The 21,401-nt window shown below is 41.5% G+C and overlaps 1 protein-coding gene across 1 annotated transcript in view; it reads left to right on the top strand.

The window, feature by feature from the left end:
• The window catches only part of shisa9a (shisa family member 9a), a 43,649-nt gene extending 25,245 nt beyond the window's left edge, over window positions 1-18,404 (top strand). The window contains exons 3-5 of the mRNA XM_054599408.1: window positions 7,648-7,848; window positions 17,275-17,910; window positions 18,133-18,404. Of these exons, the coding sequence (XP_054455383.1) occupies window positions 7,648-7,848; window positions 17,275-17,910; window positions 18,133-18,404 (1,109 nt within the window). The remainder of the gene's footprint in view (window positions 1-7,647; window positions 7,849-17,274; window positions 17,911-18,132) is intronic.
• The last annotated feature ends 2,997 nt before the right edge of the window (window positions 18,405-21,401 follow it).

The following is a 21,401-nucleotide window of genomic DNA, read 5'->3' as shown; positions in this document are numbered from 1 at the left end:
CTGGCTTTCTTTTGATGTCTCTCTTGTGTTTTTTCCTAATTCGTTTTCTCTTGCACACACACACAACCACACGGCACACATCAAGGGGACACAGTTGAATGCGTTGTCGACCCTGTTTTCCACCCCTTTAGTGTGTAGCAGAACAGAATATATTCTTGTCTGGGTACATGAGAAAAAAGCACAGATTCCCTCATGTCTGCCTCGGGAGGATTGCCTCACCGCTCCACGCTGCACGTCTGGCTTCCCACGAGAAAGACGCAGCGCAGCTTTGAAATCGTTGTTTTTGATGTCGTATGACTCGACCTCTGCGGCGCTATGTGGTGCACACTCACGTCGTGCATTGCTGACTGCACTGTCTGTTACCTGGCGGTCGTAAGCTCATCATCCACACGCTGTCTCATCAGTGCGGTCACACTTACAGTAATCCTGACATTTCTGCGCCTTCGCCCTGCAGGGTGAATTCATGCAAATGTCTCCTTCTTTAACGTTCAGAATAAATAATTAAAGAGGTTCAAACGGTGGCACATATTTGAAACCAAATGCATGATTAAACCCACTGCTTTTACCCTAGATTCCTTGAGCGGTACCCTGCGACGACTTCATAAGAATAAATTCCCAGTTTCCTCCAGTCATGATTGATATGACATAGCAATGATTCAGCCAAATTTACAGCCACTTTTACAATGTACTTTTACAAGATGCCAGTGTTGTGAGCATGGCGTACCAAAAAATGGATAAATGATAAATCTATCACACTAAGGCAGTAATCTTGCCAAGCCAGACGTCCATCTTGTCAAACTCACAGAAGTCTGAGGTAAATCTGAGTAACTGACCTTTGGAAGCCTTCTAGCAGCCATTCATGCTGCTGTGAAAGGGAAAAACACCTTCCTATGGAAACCTGGTGCATCTGGACGGACGGATTTGATTTTAAGGCAGAATTGTGGATTCCCTTCTTCAGTGGGAAAATATAATATTTCAATGAGTCCATTGATGTCTTATAGTCCTATTTTATTTTATTTATTATCTTAATCTGTTTACTCTGTACTTGAGCTGCTGCCACACCAGAATTTCCCCCATGGTGATCAATAAAGGAATATCTATCAATCACACATTTACTGTTATTCTGTTGCCAGGGCTGTTTGGCAGTTTGGAGAGCTTTGTTGAAATGCTCAGTAAAACCATTGCAAGAGCCAGTATGTGAGGAAGCATTCTGTGGCTGAAATGAGAAAAATGATTGATTAGGAATCAAAGTTTTGTCTTAAGTTTCCATTTTTTGGGACCCAATACCTAAAAACACAATGGGCTTGTAATTACCACTGCTGTCAAACTGATCCCCAACTGTATCCAATTTATTTCCCTTTCTTTGTAGTTTACTGCAGCCCTAATCGTAGGGAAATATTCCAGTAGCAGGAATGAAATCTGTCAGTCACTGGAGATAGTTAAGAGACTGCAGTGAGAATCAGTGTGTTTTGGTGCAGCTTTGTGACGCACTGTGACCACACCAGCAGGCTCCCACTGTTCCCTTTCATCAACCTGACGGGAGTCCTGTTGACAGCTGTCAGTCATCCTGCTGGATGGGTTCATAGTGCGATTATGTCATCATGGTGCTGTGTTTGTTTTCACTCCGTGTGTGATCCTTTTTCACTAAGATCAAAACGCAGGGATGAGGGGAAGACAGATCCTTTTTGAGATTGTTTTGTTTATCTCTCAAGATTGCACAAGAGCGAGGTCACGATTATATGTATTTTGGCTCAAATTTTTTATCATCTCTGTCACCCTTGTCAACTGAGAGCTCGCACAGTGTTTCTATTCACTTGGAATAATTGTAGCACTGTAATTATAGCTGTAAGCAAAGAGACATGAGGGGAAAATGTTGTGTTCACTCTGAAGTAGAAGTGTATTACAGTAAATAGTGGAGAAAACTGTGGGACAGTGTGATTCACAGGGGCTCTTATGCATCAGCAATAGAGATACATGTGTTAAGAATGCTTCTTTGGAGACAATTAGCAGCAAGTTTCATAGACTGGATAGCTTTAAATATTGTGTTATAATGTGGTAAACTGCAGGAAATTAATGCATTAAAACCATTGTCTGAAACTGTTGAAATTTCTAATATGAATCATCGTTCTTACTTTAAGCCTTCTTGAGGTTTTGAACTGCTTTTGAACTTGGTTCTTTTTATACTATTGAAAATGGATGACCCAACTCGAACATTTTTACAGGTGCTAGATAAAGTGGGGGTTATTAAGGGCAACATCTTGAAAGGAATGCTTGTTTTTATGCTCCTGTTATAATTTTAATAATTTGTTATTTAAATACTTCACACCATCATGGAGAATTTGGCACAACAGATGATTAAAATTATTATTGGAGCATAATAAAGAGTGGACAGATTCCATCTATCATTCTATCAATGTGCCGAGATTAGTCTCAATGAGCGTTGAAATAATGATCAAATGACAAATGAATGTCCTTGAGATATTATTTCTTGCAAGAAAGAGACAGAGGTTTACAGGGTCACAGGGAGCCTGCAAAGCAATGCACTGAAGAGTAAGGCTGCTCACCCCTGGTATATATGGAAAATCCACAGAGACGGGGTGGCCAGAGTTACTATCCAGTGTCTGCCGGCCTTCACACAGTGTAACTTAACATACAGAGAGACAAGGTTCCCGGCCTTTTGAGTAAAACCTTCACATTGTAGTACATTTCATTCAAAACCTTTACACTATATACTTCCAACATAAATTTCCATTACACTTTGAATGTGGTTAACGGTGCTAAAGTTCCCTCTTGCATTTAAAGTTAAAGTTTAACATTTTGGGAAACGCGTTTTTTTTTTCATTTTCAGATAGAGTTAGATGAAGGCTAGTTGTATCCCTTTCTTTCCAGTCTTTGTGCTAAGCTAACCTGTGTCTGGCTCCAGCGACATACTTACAAGTGGTTTCACTTAGGGTTTCCCCGGCTTTGATTGGTCGACTAATTGGTCCTTTTGGTCTTTCCAATTTTTATTTAGTTGATTTAGTCGATCCTTTTTTAATGCATTTTTCATGTCAAATGACTTATTGCAATGAAACATATGAACACGTCTCTGGTAAACATGAGATTTAAAGTTGTACTTTTGCATGATTCTCTGAGGAGAAACTCACTTTTATTGATCTTTTATTAAATCAACAAATTGATTCGTTGACAAAACCGTATGGCTGTTAGTTGAATAAGAATTTAGTTTGTCGAGGACAGCTCTAGTATCAATCCTCACCAAAAATAAAATAAATGTATTTCCCAAAATGTCCAATTATTGCGATAAGCCAAAATTACCCCAACTTTATCCAGATGTCTATCTGTGGCTCAGTGGGGCTGTAATTGGAATTGCCAGCTTGTCGAACTCCCAGCCAGCCAACTTGGCAGAAGGACGTGAGTCTAGTTTAATTCATTGTGTCTAAAGTCTCTCTGTTAAAATACTATATAAACATTAAATCACCAGAGTTGTACTTTTTATCAACATAAAGCCTTTGCATACAATCACAATTAAGTTAATAGTATAAGTGTAAGGTAGTCTCTTTAGTCTTTTTTGGCGATGCCATTCCATGACTGTTCATGTATTCACTGTGAGCCAGTTCATGGCTTACATTATGTAATATAAAACCAAATTATCTGTCCATTTTTTTTAAAGCACGCCATGATATGACTCACACACCGCAGGCTCGATCTATATGTAGTATATCATAAAATAATAATAATTCAACCATCTTTGTTTGGCAACATTTTATGCTAGCTTTGCGCAAACAAAGTAGTTTTTTATTGATCTTTGATGGATTTAGCTGTGAGTGAGGTCTTCCTCACTGTGAAATCCACATACGACTTCCCTCCTGTTGCATTTTTGGCTTTGGGAAGGTAAAAATATGACACATATGATACAAATCGCGAAAGCTTGACGGGCCTCCTTCGCCTACTTACGGTTGCTAATGAAGGATTGGACAGTGAAGGGTCAATAGTGCTCTGCAGCTTGTCTAAATCCATAAGGGAAGGAAAATATTGTTGACCTCATGCCGTGCCAGAGAACTGTCTTTCATCACGACCGGACTGGCTGTTGTTTTTTTCAGCGATTCTATTAGATGCATGAAAGAGAAAGGCTTCAGCATCATTGCGAATCAATGCCTTCAGCTGTTTCCATTCACTTCCATTCACAAAGCCTTTAGTGAGCCAGATGTCCAAATGAAATCCCGTCACTCCTTTCTTTTCCTTTTCTACCAAGCACCATGGGACATTTCATCACACTGGGGAATCTTGTCTCTTATTCTTTTCTTCCACACAACCTCATGCTGTCTCGCACTCTGATGCTCTTTAATTGTCTGCACTCTCTCTCTCTCTCTCTCTCTCTCTCTCTCTCTCTCTCTACCTTGTCACTCAGCATATGTGTGTGTGTATGTGTGGTTTGAGTCATTGCCAGGGCTAAGTGATTAATTAGTAACGCACAACTTGCTTTGCTTGACAGTTGGACTGTGCAGGTTTAGGGCCTTTGAGCGGACCTTGTTCACCGCTGATGGGTGCAGGAGGGAATCAATATTGTCGGGTTTTAGCCACATGACTTCCCTTTCTGTTTGCTGTGAAACACTAAAGGCCATCTGTATGAGTAGATATAGAGGGCTAAGAGGAATCGAAGGGGAGTGAGAGTTTATATTTAAAGGACTGTGTTGAGGTTGTCCATCTCTTACTGTCCGTCTTTATCCTTGTGCTTTCTGCCTGAATGATTTTGTCTAGCTCCCTCTGAGCTACACACACCTCCTTTTTTTCTCACTCTCTTAATTCTTTATGCAATCTCATCCCTCTCCCTTCCTCCCCCACACCCCCTCGCTCTCCGTCTCTTAACTTGTTCTCACTTCTTAGAATTATCAAGTGGCAGTATTTGGGGCCTTTTAACAGAATGTATTCACTTAGCGAGGGTGCCTTTCGTCTTCTGGAAACAGGAATTTGCAATTATCCGTCAGAGCCAGCGCAGCGAGAGAACAATTCTGGAGAGTGTCCTCTGAATTCTCACACATATTTTAACATTCGGTTGTGCTTTAAAGTCAGGGCTGTGCGGTTCTGCAACACTTCCCCACTGCTCTAGTGTAACTCTGTGGAAACTGCCGGCGCCGCTCTTCATAACCATCTCTAGCCTACATACCGTGCCATCTGGGTTTCTGCGTCTTCCAGAGGAGGTGCAGCTTTGGGTTCACTTCAGTTCTTGAGGATGGCTGATCCATTCACTAAGCAAATATGGCCGGTGCCTGAGAGGGCTGCTTTGAAAATGTGCTGGGGCATGGAGGGCTGATTGCCTGCTAATCACAATCAGAACATAAAGCCTTCAGGATTTCTTGTAAAGCATGGACACAAGATATACAGTGATTTAGAGGGGAACCAATTTAAAGCCACTGGACTATTTCTAGCTGTGTGAGCTGCACAGATGCTGGAGAGTAGACTCTTGCGATGAACAAAGCTTTTGAAATTGAATTAGCGCTTGTGGAATTTGTGGAATACATACATTACATTACATTACATTACAGTCATTTAGCAGACGCTTTTATCCAAAGCGACTTACAATCAGTAGTATATTACATATCATTCACCCATTCACACACTGATGACAGGCTACCATGCAAGGTGCCACCATCAGACTCTAACTAACATTCATGCAACATCCAGTCCACACCGATGGCAAGCCTTCGGGAGCAACTTGGGGTTAAGTGTCTTGCCCAAGGACACATCGACTGCCGACCCTCTGATTGGAGAACTACCTTGCTCTCCACTACGCCACATCAGCCCATTTTGCAACCAGGATACTTTATTTATTATCTGTTTCTTCCTACGCCATAAGCAGGTGGCAAAACGAGTTAATTTGTTTTTAAACCCGCAACAGACAACCTCAAATACGGATCGAAATTAATAGTAAAAGAAACGTGGAAAGATTGTGGAGTAGCTCAACTGATTTGATTAGAAATAGGGACACTGAATTGATTAAAAAATGTATATCCACTTATTGAATCAGCTATAACACTTGAAAACCACAAGTTGCCTTTGGGAGTCCAACTGTGATCCAGTGTTCATACCTATGCCTACAAAAAATAATGCGCAGTAATTACTAGGTATCCCAAGAAATTATTTTATATGTTATCCACTTAGTCAGACCACAAAAGCACACACACGATCGGTGGGAGGTGGATGATTAAAAAAAAAAATTCTGACCTTTCAGTCATGAGAACAGCTGTTCGTTCCACGTGTAGCCAACGTTTTTTTTGTCACATCACATCAGTAGCTATTTTAACCCAAACAATGATCTTTTCCTAAACCTAATCAAGTAGTTTTGTTGCCTAGACCTGACCGAGTTGTTTCCTGTAAATGGAAACAACTTTATTTGGAAAGATCATATGCATGTAACGAGCAGAATTGACAGGTGTTGCTGGCTTTTGTAGGAAACGCACAAAAATGAAGGAGTATCTTTTGTGAGATATCATACGAATTTGGTTTGTGAGGACATGTTGAATAGTTAGCTAAAAGTTACAGATAAATTGTGGAATAAGTTAGTCAAAAATAATTGATGAACTGTAATAGTTTAATAATACCATGGATAATGGATTATGTATTGAACAGTTCAACAGTATATAGGCCAAAATACAATATTACTTCCATCAAACGATATAATTAAAATGCAAGTATTAAAGTACACTGCTTCAGCATTCTACCCGAAGCAGTTTTTTCCGATTAATTTTCATTCAAATACGGAAATTTAACTGTGTGGCGAAATATCTTTTAGATCACGTGAACGAAGAAGAGCACAAAATCTGTAAACCATGCAGACGGATCAACAAGTAGCTCAATCAGATAAGCATCCCCAATAGGAGCAGCAGGGCCGAAAGCAGAGCATTTAACATTTGGAACATTGAGCGCAGAAGATCCAAACGGTACAACTGTGTCCAAGAACGATGATCCTGTTGAAATGGCTGCATGAGACATATTATTCAACCTAATTTCTGCAGCAGAATTAACCTAAGGTATGCACTATAAATATGGTCAGACAAAACTACTTATAAAGAGGATAATCCAAAAAAAACAAATCAAATGATTCTGTCTAGATGGAATTTTGAGAATTGTCTACTCTACAAAAAAAACATTACACATACACATTATGTTACAAATGTCCAAATTATAATCAGAAAATTATAACAAAATCAATATGACTAATTTGATGTGGTTCTAGTTTTCAAGCTTCCTTTATGGTGAGAAATGCTGGGCATACTGACATCAGGATTTATGACGTATCTATGAAGCACTTCAAATAAAGAGATATACTTAAATCTGATTTCTGATACATGAGTGTTCCAGCACAGATACGGACAGGAATGCATTGGCATACATGGTCAAATTACTTGGTAAAACGTCACGTAATAGGCTGCAGCTGAAGAATGATGGCAAGAGTCCATCAGCTGAAAGTACTGACATGAATTGATTGAATTGTGGACGCATGGACATCATTTCTCACGAAGCAGATTATACAGTATAAAAACAAAAAGAGAGGTGCTTTGTAAATGGATGCTTTAAACTGTCAACGCTCCCACACACACCGCCTGAACATGATTCTAACCTTGTCCTGTCATGTGACTTTGCCCACAGAAGGTGGACAGATCAACAACAACGTGGGACAGGGCTCAAACATGGGCCAGCAGCACCCTTACCCTGCCCTCAACCAGCTGGCACACGTCTACGAACAGCAGCAGCAGCAACAACAACAACAACAACACCAGCAGCAGCAGCAGCACCAACAGCAACAACAAAACAAGGATCTCAACAAGTACGCCTCCCTGAAGGCTGTGGGTGAGTGTCTGTCAAGTTCTCTTATTATCTTTACATTTTAGGACGAACTGAAGAACAGTTACCGTTTAAGATAGGCAGTGCACTTAATGAAGCGCTAATGTTTTTGTTTTTTTTAAACGGGCTGGTTTTATCAGTTGTTTGCTGCTGGCTCTGACTATAGCAGTGTTTGGATAGGGTGCATCCTCTTCATGGTGAATCTCGGGGCTTCTCTCATTCTTGTCAGCGGAGTCACCATCTGATGCATCTTTAGTTGGCAGTGAATCTCAAGGCTTTTTTATCAATTACTTGTTTATTTATTTTCATGATCCAAACACAAAGGGTGACATATCCAGAGGTCTCTGAACGATAGCCGTCCTGCAGGCGGATCCAGCAGGTGTTATTGATTGCACGCCCAAACTGGACACGCTTTAAAACAGAGACAGCATGCTCGTCAAGCTGTTTGACAGCCTAATGCATGCCAGCGCCTCTGATTTGAATTCAGCGTGCCCATATGTTATCGGCAGTGGTATCACTATTTCATAACCTGAATTCATTTTAAAATCGACATGTGAATATTTCAGCATGTGGGTGTCATCTTGTTTATGCTAGAGAGGTACCCCACTTGAACCCAGCCCACTCGGGCCAGATATCCTCCACAAACACATCTCGATATCCGCATAAACAGCTGCAAAATGCAATTTGTCTGCATTTATTAGAGAACGATCAGAAGCCTTTCTCTGCAAACTAATCAGCAGAAAGTAAAATATTTGACTCAGATGACAAATGTAGGTGTGAACTTTCTCTGTGTTGTAAATCTAAATGATATTCTCTATGCCACACTGCATGAATATGGCTGTGACTCATCCCAAGACATGTTACAGTAATAGATCTTTATGCTTGTTTATGTTGAGTTTTGCTTTGTGACCTAGAAGCGAGAGGGTGTTGTGGATAGTAGCAGTTTACAGGGCCTTGCAAAAGTTATTCCCATCCCCCCCACCAATCACCTTCAGAAGTCACATAATTAGTTAAATAAAGTCCACCTGTGTGCAATCTAAGTGTCACATGGTCTGACAGAGCCCCATTAAATCCATTCATTAACAAAACGTCAAGGATATGGCACCACAACAAACCTGCCAAGAGAGAAACCAATACTCACAGACCAAGGAGGACATTAATCAGAGAGGGAACAAAGAGAGCAAAGATCACCCTGAAGGAGCTGGAAAGCTCCACAGCAGAGATATGAGTATCTGTCCATAGCACCATTTACACTCCACAGAGCTCGGATTTATGGAAGCCGAGCTTTGTGGCCACTCTTTATGGAAGAGTGGCCACAATAAAGCCATTACTTGAAGAAAATAAAATAAGAAAACACGTTTGGAGTCTCCCATATGCCCTTTGGCTAACTCCAAACATGTTTTCTTATTTTTAGGTTTCTTGTGGTGCCCTATTCTTTCCATTTTGTAATCATGGATTTATATGGTGGTCCATTGGATCATATTACTCTTAGATTGCACACCAGTGGACTTTTATTATATGTCCTTCAGAAGATTTTATTTCACTTCACCAATTTGACTATTCTGGGCAGGTCCATTTTGTAAAATCCAAATAACAATCCATTTTAATTCCAGATTGTAATGCAACAACAAAGGAAAAGCACCAAGGTGGGTGAATACCTTTGCAAGGCGCCTGAAAACAGAGAAACAGATGAGTAATAGGTGATAAGTGGACAACTTCATGTTTGAGTTTAAAGGAAAGCCACACTGCAGGAACATCAACGGAAATGCTGATTAACACTGTCATCCGCTGTCTCTGACCCTGGCATCTGTTGTCACATTGTTTCTGTTCATTGCCAGATAACAGGCCAAATATAGACATCAGGCAATAGATATTTTCAGCTACGGCTGTGTTTGATTGCAGAAAATTGTTCAGTTATCTGAAAAGCCAACAGAAGGCATCTTGGTGTCGGTCCCCAAGGATCAAAGAACAAAGGGATTATTTTTCTCGACTTAAAATTCTTCCACCAATATTAAACCAGGAGAGAACGAATCCATCATAGGAGAGATGCCTATTTCTTTGCTGACAGGAGTTTCAATAGACCAGAATGCAGTGCAGCCACAATTGCAAGGGACGCAACCCCGCTGTTTCCCAACTGGAAAACATTCCTCTCTGAAGTTAGGCTACAGCTTTCCTTTCATCTCAACCGCACATAAAAGCAACAGATGGATGCAGCACACGCTCTGGGGATTGAGGATGGCATTTTGGGAAATTTCTAAGTGTAGGGGGAAATAGATGTACCAGGCTGATGGAAAACAAAGTACAAAGAAAAGGCCTATTCCAGCAAAATAACTGGAATTGGTTAAGTATTACAAATTGAGAATGTTCTCTATGCAGTAACAGTATTCAAAGAATCAGTTGTACTATATTTTGCTGCTCAAAAGAGTTATTTTTAAAAACCTACAGTGTCTGAAAATGAAATCTGAAGAGACAAACATTAAGCAAACAGGCCAGTTTTGAAAAGTCAAATGTCATTTACATTTTTTATTCTTTCATGCGAAAAAAAATGTTCAAGGTCCCTTCCACACATTTTTCAAGCCATATATATAAAAAAACACTAAATTACCTGGTTAAAAGCATATAGTATCTACTTCTTCTTCCGTATTCAAAAATCAAGAATTTATGAATATGCAAAAAATTATGTAAATATTGTACTTGAAAAGTTGAACTAATGGACACGGAAATTGCCATCCACAGTACATATTTGCTGGAGGCTTCAAGTTTCCACAGTCACAATAATGTAAGTTACATGTAAGTTACACAATCGGCTCCAGTCTAGTTCTCCTGCTTGTGCGTCCAAGTCTTAAACTAAGGTTTAAGTTTAGCACGAAGAGAAGAACGTGAAAGCCAGGTTTTAAATTCTCACATACTGTACATCATTCTGCACGGTAGAGGTTTAACTTCCAACCTATGTCCACTTCTTATATGCCATCTATGGTTTGGATTCCATTTAGGATAGCTTAACAATTAGCTTTGCAAGATAAAGGTGAAGTAATTTGTGAATATTTCAGTCAGGGGTTAATGTTAGAACCCCGGCACAATCTGCAACTATTTGCAAAACTAACAGGCAACTCTGGTCGGCCAAAGAAACTCTTTTCTATTCCTTGCAGGGACACCCTGCTTTTCTTAATTTCTTAACTCCAGAACACATAAACCAACTTCTCTTCTACAAAGGACAATTAGCTATAAGCGACATTTTGTGATAGTCAATAAATTACACGTCATTATTTTCATACAAGCAGACGACGGAGACATTCTTCAAAATGAATGCTGTACGCTTTAAAGAAGCTGCGTACTCCCACACACTTTACTCTGCTTCTTTCTGTTCAGCAGTGACCTTCATCAAGACCATTTAACTTAATAACTGCCAGCTCTGTCTCATATTGCATTTCAGCGGACTAAAAACACAAGTTAATGGTTTGACACACAGTGCTTTGAAGTAAGAGCCTGAAACTAGTGACCCCTTTTTTATTATTCAAATGAATTGGTTTTGAATCAAAAATTGCTGCTCAATCAAATCTTGACACCAAATATCAGAATTGAATCGAGAGATTTCCAAATAGTCACAATTTTTGACATGAGGGGGACTTTAATGACAGCTGTTTAAAACATCATACACAAGTGTTTTATTGTTCACAGAATAATTTCCTCAGAAAGATTATTTGACAAAACTGAAAAACATCACTGATTTCTACTCTGATGCAGTGTTAACTCTCTGCAAGATGATTTTTATAACATACTGACATGTTCTGAAAAGCTAATGGAATAAAATGTGCAAAAAAGAAAATCACCAGTGTGGTTCAGATTTGTCCATGTGCGATTAAACAAGGCCCTCCTGGAGAAGGCTGAATGGTGTCCAGGCACCAATGTAGAAATAACAGTCAAACCTTTCAGTGCTGGTAATTATCTTTCTTCAACTTCTTTCCGACCCACTTCTGCTCTCTCTGCTTCTTTATATCTAAAATGGCCCTCATCTTCCCGTCACCGCTTCTCCAGGACAATTTCTCCTCCCGTTTGCTCTTCTAACCTTTAATGTCTTGTCTCGTTTTTTTTTTTCTCCCTCACCTTCCTCTTCCACCTCTCTCCATCCTTGTCCCCTTGATTTCCTCTCTCCTATATTTTTTCTTTGCTCCCTCCCTCCCACCTCTCTCCATTTCCCATCTTCTCTTCTTTCTTCTTTCCAAAGCAGCATCTTTATCATCCACCTCCTGGCCTGCACTCTGCATTTTCCCCTCACCTTTTTCTTTTTTTGCTTCTTTTGTCTCCCACTCCCGCGCCGCATCCATACTCCAACCCCCCTTCCCCCTCCCCCTCCCCCTCTCAATCCATCAGGCTTCATATCGCTCCTTAAAGAATCACCGGGGCGCTGATCTCGATCCTTCCCCTTATAGCAGCTCATATCTGATTCCATTTCTGTAATTGAAGCGAGGCCTCTCTCCCCACTTTGGCCTCACACTTGACTGACAGTTTTCCATTCCACAAGTGGTATTCAAAGAGGCTCCTGTGAAATGATTGGAAACCTGTCCCAGAGATATGCGGCACAGGAGCCTCGGATTCCAGGAGGCAAGCTGCCGGTCAAATGATGGGAACGTCACACACAAGCAGTGTGGAGTGAGAGAGGGAGAGGAGAGAGAGAGGGAGCCAGACTAAATGACAGCAAACAAAACCCAAATGCCAGCGGTGGCTCTTTCAGAAGTCACCTTTGTGTGAGCTCCGCTAATCTTGAGCAACATAAATGGACTTTGCTTTTCCTTTTCTTCTCCTTTTGCTACACAGGCTGGTGCTCTCGCCGCCTGTTTGACCCCATCAGAAATGGAACCAAGTCAAAATCTAACATCAGCACCATTTCTTCCCAACTCCCTCCAACCGCCTTTTTTTTTCCACTTTTCTTTAATTGCCTCTGCCACTTTCCCAATGGTCTACCATCCAGCTGATAAGCCACACTTTTGTCAATCAATAGCCATCTCCACTGTCCCCCTGTGCATCTATATAAGGTCACTTTATCGAACTCTTACTGCAGCCGAGGCAAAAACCTACTAATAAAGGTCCCTGTATGCAGAGCGGTAACTCAGCCCAGAGGGGGACGCAGTCAACTAAAAGTACAAACGACCAATCACGGCCCATGTGCAATACAAAGTCTACGAACTGCCATAAACCCTTGGGGGATGATTCCTACATGCCTGTTAATAAGATTCTCCTGGGAAGTCTACAAATTAAATCATCAGTAACTCAAACTGGAAGTTGCCCAGTACAGCCAGTCTACTGCTGATGGCCACTGGGACGATGTTTAAGTACTGAAAATAATAAAACTATCACACAGCAAGCGTTCTTTTATGGACTTAACCCCACCTGTCGCTGTAGTATTTATTGCAGTGATTTATATGCAAAACTCAAACAAAAGATCATTATCGGTGGGAAATTACCCAAAAAATGTAATGTAAATAATGTAAATTAGAACAATTTATCATCACATCTCAGCTAACATTTAATCTCCTATAATCTCTTTACATGCAAATGAGTTTCCAAAATGAAATACGGTGGGAGAAAGTTTCTGCCTAATTGATTTGGTGCAGCATGGAGAAGGGATATCATACCAACAGCGCTTTGAGCTTAGTTAATGCTAATGCCAGCATGGCAACAGGCTCACAATGACAACATGCTGATGTTTGGCAGGTATAATGTTTTCCATGTTCACCGTCTTAGCTTGGAATGTTTCATGTGTAGCAAGGACTAATTGCCACTAAATATTAAATACAGCTCAGGCTAATGGAACAAAGTCAAATTTGGACAATCTGGTTACTAGAAAAAAAGTCAGAGGATCACCAAAGTCATTAACATTCGAAAACATAACGATGAGGGATCACAAAAGTCAGTAGGATTAATCCGTTGGGCAACATTATTGCCATTATTATGGCAAACCATCCAATGATTAAGATATTTCAGGTTAGACCTAACAGACTGATCAGACACAGACCTCTATCATTGTTAGAGCCTCGCCGCCACAATGGCCAAAATGTTAATGACCATAAGATTTTACATTCTCTAGAATTTTTATAACAAAGCACAGGCAGTTTGCACCTGTGTCCATAACAGCCCATTGTATGAGCTACAATTGCCCAAAGCTCACCTGCTTGGCTTGACATTAATGTATTTCAGCAGCTGGGAAAGCAGCTGATATCTGACGGAGGACCCATTCAGATTACATCTCAAATCCTGTGCCAACATTGCATATCTTTATATTGGACCATTTTCCTGCCAAAGACAATACAACCATCAAACGTAAAGCGTATAGTTTGCAGAGCGGAAAAGCCTCACAGACAGCATTCACTTCACCATAAGACATAAAAGTCCCAGACTAATGTTTTTGGTAGCGTGATAGCACTATGACAAGGAGATCCACCCATTTAGACTAAATACTTAAACATCCCACAAATGTATATATTTAAACAATCTATATATCTAATCTTTATATAAAACATGTAAAAAAAATGTACAAAGGCACGTTTAAGGCTTAAAAGTATTAAAACACTCCATCACCTTGGCAGTAGACAATCTAATTGGCAGATAATTAGAAACAGATTGACACACTGGTCCAACCCTAATAAGGTCCCTATGTTATTGGCCCTTAGGGACTTGAGAGAAACAGTGCTTGATGTGCTGATGCATAATGCCTGTTGCTCTCTGTGGGGTGCTGGCCTTTTCCGTGCAGAGGCATGCGGCGCCCACACTGCGTAACAGCTGTGTTTTCCCTTTCCACTCACGTACGCCGCTGGATGTGTGCATCCGTCGAGCCTGCTGCCGCCGGATTGATTCACCTGTCGGCTGAGCAGGTTTGATCCCCAGGGGCGGTCTAGCGGCAACTAACCCCACCTCACAAACATCTCTGCCATCCCTCCACTCGTTTCTCTCCCCGTTCGCAGAGCGATAAAGCAGATTTATAGCTACAGCGGCAAAGCAAACTCGCTGAGTGTGTTAACTTTATCTTCAAGGACGCGGAGGCAACATGGGCTAAAGAGTAATGACTCGACTGTGAACGTGTATTCGACGGGGAGAAAAAAAAAGGTTTCGCAGTGATAAGAGAGACTGTAGCTCGGTGACAGTGACTGACAGAGGGAGGAATAGATGGGAGGCATTAAACCTGACTGCTCCAAGGCTAAAGAGACACAAGCACACACACAAACACACACACACACACACACACACACACACACACACACACACACACACACACACACACACACACACACACACACACACACACACACACACACACACACACAAAATATGGGAAGAGGCTTACACATAGAGCACAGCGAGGCTTGTGTCTCTTTCTGTGCTGCCATTGACTGTCTGCATTGGAACAGATTATTTGTGCTGGTCAGTCACAGATTCACGCTCAGACCAAGCACACCACAAAGAATATTTTAGCTGGTATTGTGTTGGTAAGCTTGTTTACCGAATGCACTACTGCATGTTATATGATGAATCCAGCACTTAAATGCATTATATCCACTTGTTACACTTTGTGGTAAATTACTAGCCGTAATTTAAGCGGTCCACAAGGTCTCGATATCTTTGCTTGATTATTTATATGCTGGCAGGGAGATTGTGTCCTTTCACTCAGTTTGGAGCCACAGGTAGTTACATGTACAATTGACATGCTGCCATGAAGGAAGAATGACCAATATAATCTGTTAGAGATTACATTTTTTAATAGGGGGAATGTTTTTTTTTTGTTTACCAGCAATTAATAATCCGCCAACCCACCCAATAACAATTCTGTCTGCTACTTCAGCACCATGGACAGCACCATAGATTCATCAATATACAGTGCTGTTAGGCTACTGATATTTCAGAGCTGGGGTCGGGCCATAGATTGTAGCTTGTACAAACCTCAGTCAGATAAAGGATCAATGAATCAGCTAGATAATATATATTTGATAAGGACGCATCGTTTAGGAAATTCTGGGCCTATAGCAATGTTTAAAATAACAAGTTGGCCAATAGCCCCTGCAGATACCAATGATTTGTGGTTTATTTTGTTTTTGCTGTTATCTATTTCCTTTTTGTTCAAATGAAGACGTCATTATAAAAAAAAAAAACTGAGCAGTTTTAAAGTCATCCAGCATGTCATTACATTGTTTTTCAATGAGCACAAGTTCAATCACAAAAAATTATGAAACAACCTTTAATATAGCCTTGCCTTCTTTCACATAAAAAAAGATTCATTTTCGGAAAATAACTGCTCTGAAAGCTAATCACCAAGGTACTCAACGAGAAGAATGGTTCAATAAGCTATGTATATAGAGCAACTAAAATATTTGTTTTGAGAAACATAAATTGTATGTAAATGCGATTAAAAACATAAACAGTAGTCTACATTAATGGCCTCCTAAGTATCTTTAGCGACCCATTTTAGCATTTCTTGTCTTTTTTACCCGACGTTCCACTGCACTATTCACATCCATTTTTGCCTCCCTAATATTCCACTAAACAACCCTACTACTCGAATCGCAAAAGTCCTTTCTGCAACTAGTCTATCATATCAGTAAAATATGTCAAATGTTGCGTAAACAAAACCAGATCAATAACTTTGTACCAGAAAGCATTCCAGCTCTGGAATTGCACTACCCTTTATTTGCTCCCCAGAAAGGGCAGTCTACATGGTCTTCTCAAAATATTTTCTAGTTATTATAGGCTATGTCAAAAGGGGAAAAAACATTCACCATGGTCTTTTTATCCTCGTGAACACCTTCACACCACACAGAAATGAGATGTTTTCTTGGCTTAATAAGGGAGGAAGAGGCGAGGTGGAGAAGACATTCTGGGCTTTCCTTTTGATATCACTCCCCCGGTGGCACGAATGGGCCTCTTTTATGCAGGCGTTTGCAGTAGCCCTGACACCCTGCTTGGCCAGTTGCAGTAGATGAGGGTAGGCTGACTAACAAAGGTAAAGTATATAGGGTTTGTTATACGACCTTTTCAGAATGTGGGAGTGAAAAGGGATGGGATGTTTTCTATCCAAAGTTCTGGCCAAGTGTGTGTGTGTGTGTGTGTGTGTGTGTGTGTGTGTGTGTGTGTGTGTGTGTGTGTGTGTGTGTGTGTGTGTGTGTGTTTGCATGTGTTCACATGTGTGTGTCTTAGGCTGCAGCTTATCTGCAAACTGCTGAAAGTCAAATTTTTATGACTCACTCTTTATAACGGTTTTATTTTCTTTCTGCCCCACAGTAGCAAAACAGAAAACCAGGGCTAGTGTTTTTTTCACAAATGAAAAAGAGCAAACAAATTAAAAGGAAGCAAATTTATTCAGATTTCAACATTTATCCAACGATCTCAGCTTCTCTTTTATGTCCACTTAACTGTTTCTCTCTCTCTCTCTCTCTCTTCTGTCAGCTGCCAAGTACAACGGTGAAGTCTACAACAAGCGTCGGCTGATGGTGGAGCTGCCAACGAAAGGCGGGCTTCCTCTCCAGCCGATGGGCAACTCCAGACCCTCCATGGGCAACATGTCATCAATGACCCCTCCGATGACCACCAACCCCATGGCCTCAAACCAAATGGCCTCCAACCACATGAACCCCAGCCTCACCCAGATGACCTCCATGACCCAGATGACATCTATGATGCCTATGACCTCTATGACGCCCATGACTTCCCTCGCCCAGATGACCTCCATGACCCCTATGACCTCCATGACCCCCATGACCTCCCTGGGTCAACTGACTCCGGAGCCGGTGGCCACCTATGTCACTGAGATGCCCAGCATCTCTTCCGTCTCAACCCTCCCGACAGAACGGCACATAGCCGGTGTCGGAGGAGGAGGAGGGGGACTCAAACTGAATGGCCAGAAACTCAAAAGCAGCCATGGTCACCTGGGCCACAGCTCTCACAGCTCTCACAATCACAGTCATGGTCATGGCCACAGTAGCAAGCCGCCAGGACTCGGGGCTACCTCCCTGGCACACATGGCAGGGACCATGCCAGGTGGCACGTCCCTGGGTATCTCGAGAGCCGCCGAGACAGCCATGGGCCACAGCTCAGCTACAATGGGCCACAGCTCAGCTACAATGGGCCACAGCTCAGCTACAATGGGCCACAGCTCAGCTACAATGGGCCATAGCTCAGCTACAATGGGCCACAGCTCAGCTACAATGGGCCATAGCTCAGCTACAATGGGCCACAGCTCAGCTACAATGGGCCACAGCTCAGCTACAATGGGCCACAGCTCAGCTACAATGGGCCATAGCTCAGCTACAATGGGCCACAGTTCAGCAACAATGGGCCGCCCAATGGCGTACAGTTCCAACACAATCGCAGCTGGGCATTCGATGGGGCTGGGGCTGAAGGCCTGGGACGGGACTGAGACGGTGGGTCGGAGGAAGACCCACGGGCACAAGAGGCCTCAGTGTACGGTGCTCGAGCCCAACCAGCTCCACAGCACCAGAGGCCACAGCCACAGCCAGCACTTCCTCCCCACACAGCCCTACTTTGTGACCAACAGCAAGACAGAGGTGACTGTGTGAGAGAGGAAGAAAATGGAGAAAGAGAGGGGGAAAGGATGCATGTGGAGTGATGGCACAAGTAATCTCTGAGTGGAGACACCAACCCTTGCGTTGGTCAACAGTGCAGATCTATGTGTGTGTTTGTGTGGCTCGTTGGTATACTGGTGAATGTGGCGGGGGTGACACTGTTTCTGATTGGTTCGCTTTTCACAAAACGGAGTTCACCAATCAAATCACTAAACGGACGTTTGTTGCCAAACGGATGGCCTCCCAAGTTGGTGGCATCTGAAACCATAACTTCAAAGAGCCAACAGGGCAGGACCGTGTGTACACTTGTGGTGATATTAGAGTGTTGTCTCACAGCTAATATCTACATGGTAATGATAACAACAATCTGAGCATTACAGTACATCACACAGATGATTAAGTGAGAAACTGCTGTTGAAAAAAAAGGATTGGCTTTACGAACCAAAGCCGAGAAGCAATATACGGGATTAAAGCACCGAAGTTGGAAAAGAATAACACAGCAAGTTTACCCACAAACCTTGCAACAACAAAGCGGCATCTGCCCAACAAAGCGCTGAACGGCTTGGAAGAAATAACATTCCCTTATGATTCACCCCTACGGAAATCTCCCGAGGGCTCTAAAAACAGGCACACATGATGAGTGCTGGGCTTTGGACAGCAGACATGCAGGGCTTTGTACTATGGCTATTCAGAAGCGCCTTCATAAGATCTGCAGCTGAAGGTCGCCTCTTTTCCACAAGGCTCCAGCACAGAGAATGGAGGCTGTCACACTGGCATTGTTCTGTTCTGATCGTCACCTCTGTGTGGTGACAGCCGGCCCAGAGGAGGGATAAGGAGGCAGCGAGGCGGCATCTGGATGATGCTGCAGCTAGCAGAGGCTCCACGGAGCATCATTCTCGTACACGCACATACATTCACGCACATGCAGAAACATATTTTTATTCAAACACACAGGAACATATACTGTAGAAATACCGCACACCTGGGTATGACCAAAATGGCTTTTTAAATAATGATACCAATCATTTTAGAATTGAATTATGGACGGCTGACATTTAGTTTAAATTGTGCATATTTGTCAACATTAAATTTAACTGTTTGCATTTCAAAAACTCAGTGTTTCTCAGTTCAGTGTTTCCCGAAAATTTGGATTCGCCACAGGACTCTAAAACTCTTGAATGAAAAAAAATGTACTTTCAGAAATGGCAGTTAAGGAATGACCCACCGAATGCATTTAAGGACAGGGCACAGTTTTGGGTATATATTTACTTTAGAATCAGAAATCCATTTTAAAACAGGGTTGCGCATTAAAGGAATAGTTTTGTGAAAAACATGTATTTGCTTTCTTGCTAAGAGGTATATGAGAAGATTAATACCACTTATGTTTGCATGGTCAATATGAAGCCACAGTAGTTGGTTAGCTTAGCACAAAGACTGGAAACGGGGGGAAACAGCTAGCCTAGTTCTGTCGAATATTACAATAATAAAAACTGCATATAATCATTTAAAAAGCTTACTAATTTATATCATAATGTTACAATAATGTTATATCTAGTTGTGTATTTAATCTGAACAAAGACCAAACTGTAAAATAAAGTATTATTACTATTATTACTATTTATTTACTGGACACAGTGACTTCCTGGAGTCTTATTGTCACGGTAAGGTTGTCAGGCAACTAAATGAAGTATTTCTTTAAAAGAATAAATTGTGCAAAAAATAAAGCAATTTAATGTAGCTCTTGTCAGGAATGTCCTTCATCATATTAGAAGTGGATAAAATGACATATTAAATGAAAACTATGTTTATGTATGTATTAGTTTAAGCAAAAACAGACAGCACACATCAAATATGGGTCAATTGAGCACCCTTATGGTTCAGTAGACTAAATCCAAGCTTTGGCTTCACAACATTTTTTTTCGCATAGTGTGTTATACTTCTCTGGTTTTAGGCAAATACAAGAACTACTGTGAAAAGTGGATGTAACAAGAATAATAAAATACTATTTTTTTAGCTGGGGATAAAAGTCACAAGAATCTAGGATTGATTAGATCACTGACCAACCTAGAGTTCTAGCTAACAAAAAAAGAAACATCACAACCAGCAGGATAAAAAAATAAAAACTATCTGGGTTACATGCCTCAAACATAAAAATTAATCCTGAAGTCTGACAAATAGGCCAAATCTTCGAATTGCTTCTCCGAGCCTGTTTGCTTGTTTAGTAATGACGTGAGATGTATTAGCAGCTGCAGCCACAGTTATCATATTGACCTTGTTATCTTAAATGCCTCTTCCACCTCTAAGACCCTCTTTACACTTGAGATTTAACTGCATTTTAAGCAATCAGATTGTAATCAGACAATGCTTAGCCACATTAAAATAGAATCAAAAGACAGCGAGGATGTATTACTCATCCAAAATCTTCTTCGGAGCTGGTCAGAGAACCATTTGGCTTGACAGGAAATGCAGTTATGTTATAAATTTGTGCGCGGATCCAACCAATGCATAAGCAATAGTCAATTTTAAAGCATGTAAATATAAGAGAGGTGCACATGACGATCCGTTGAGAAAAAACCCCACTGGATTTCAGTGTGACACATTTTATTGGGAGCTCCGGCAGGGCTTCACTCAGTTTGGGTACACTGTGTATCCAGAAATGTAGATCATAAGTACAAAGGGTGGGGAGGTCTAACACTTCAGCCTCTACATCTAAAGATGAAACGGCTAAAGCAGTTGAGTGTAAGATGAGGGGGTCCACAGGAGGGGATGTGTTTTTGCGCGTCACGCTGTGGAACCCCCTGCTGCCTCGAAGGGTCACATGACTGGAAACCTGGGACCAAATTGAAAGCATGAAACAGGATTTAAGGAGTCATCAGAGCATAAAATGTGTCACATTTACACCCACAACTAAAACATGCACACACACACACACACACACACACACACAGAATACATTAGAGGGTGGACTCTGCTTTCCCTCTGCTCCCACAG

This window comes from Anoplopoma fimbria, chromosome 5, assembly GCF_027596085.1.
Source record: "Anoplopoma fimbria isolate UVic2021 breed Golden Eagle Sablefish chromosome 5, Afim_UVic_2022, whole genome shotgun sequence".
NCBI classification, from domain to species: domain Eukaryota; kingdom Metazoa; phylum Chordata; class Actinopteri; order Perciformes; family Anoplopomatidae; genus Anoplopoma; species Anoplopoma fimbria.
The sequence above is the reverse complement of the archived record's forward strand: the minus strand, read 5'-3'. Positions and strand labels throughout refer to the sequence as shown.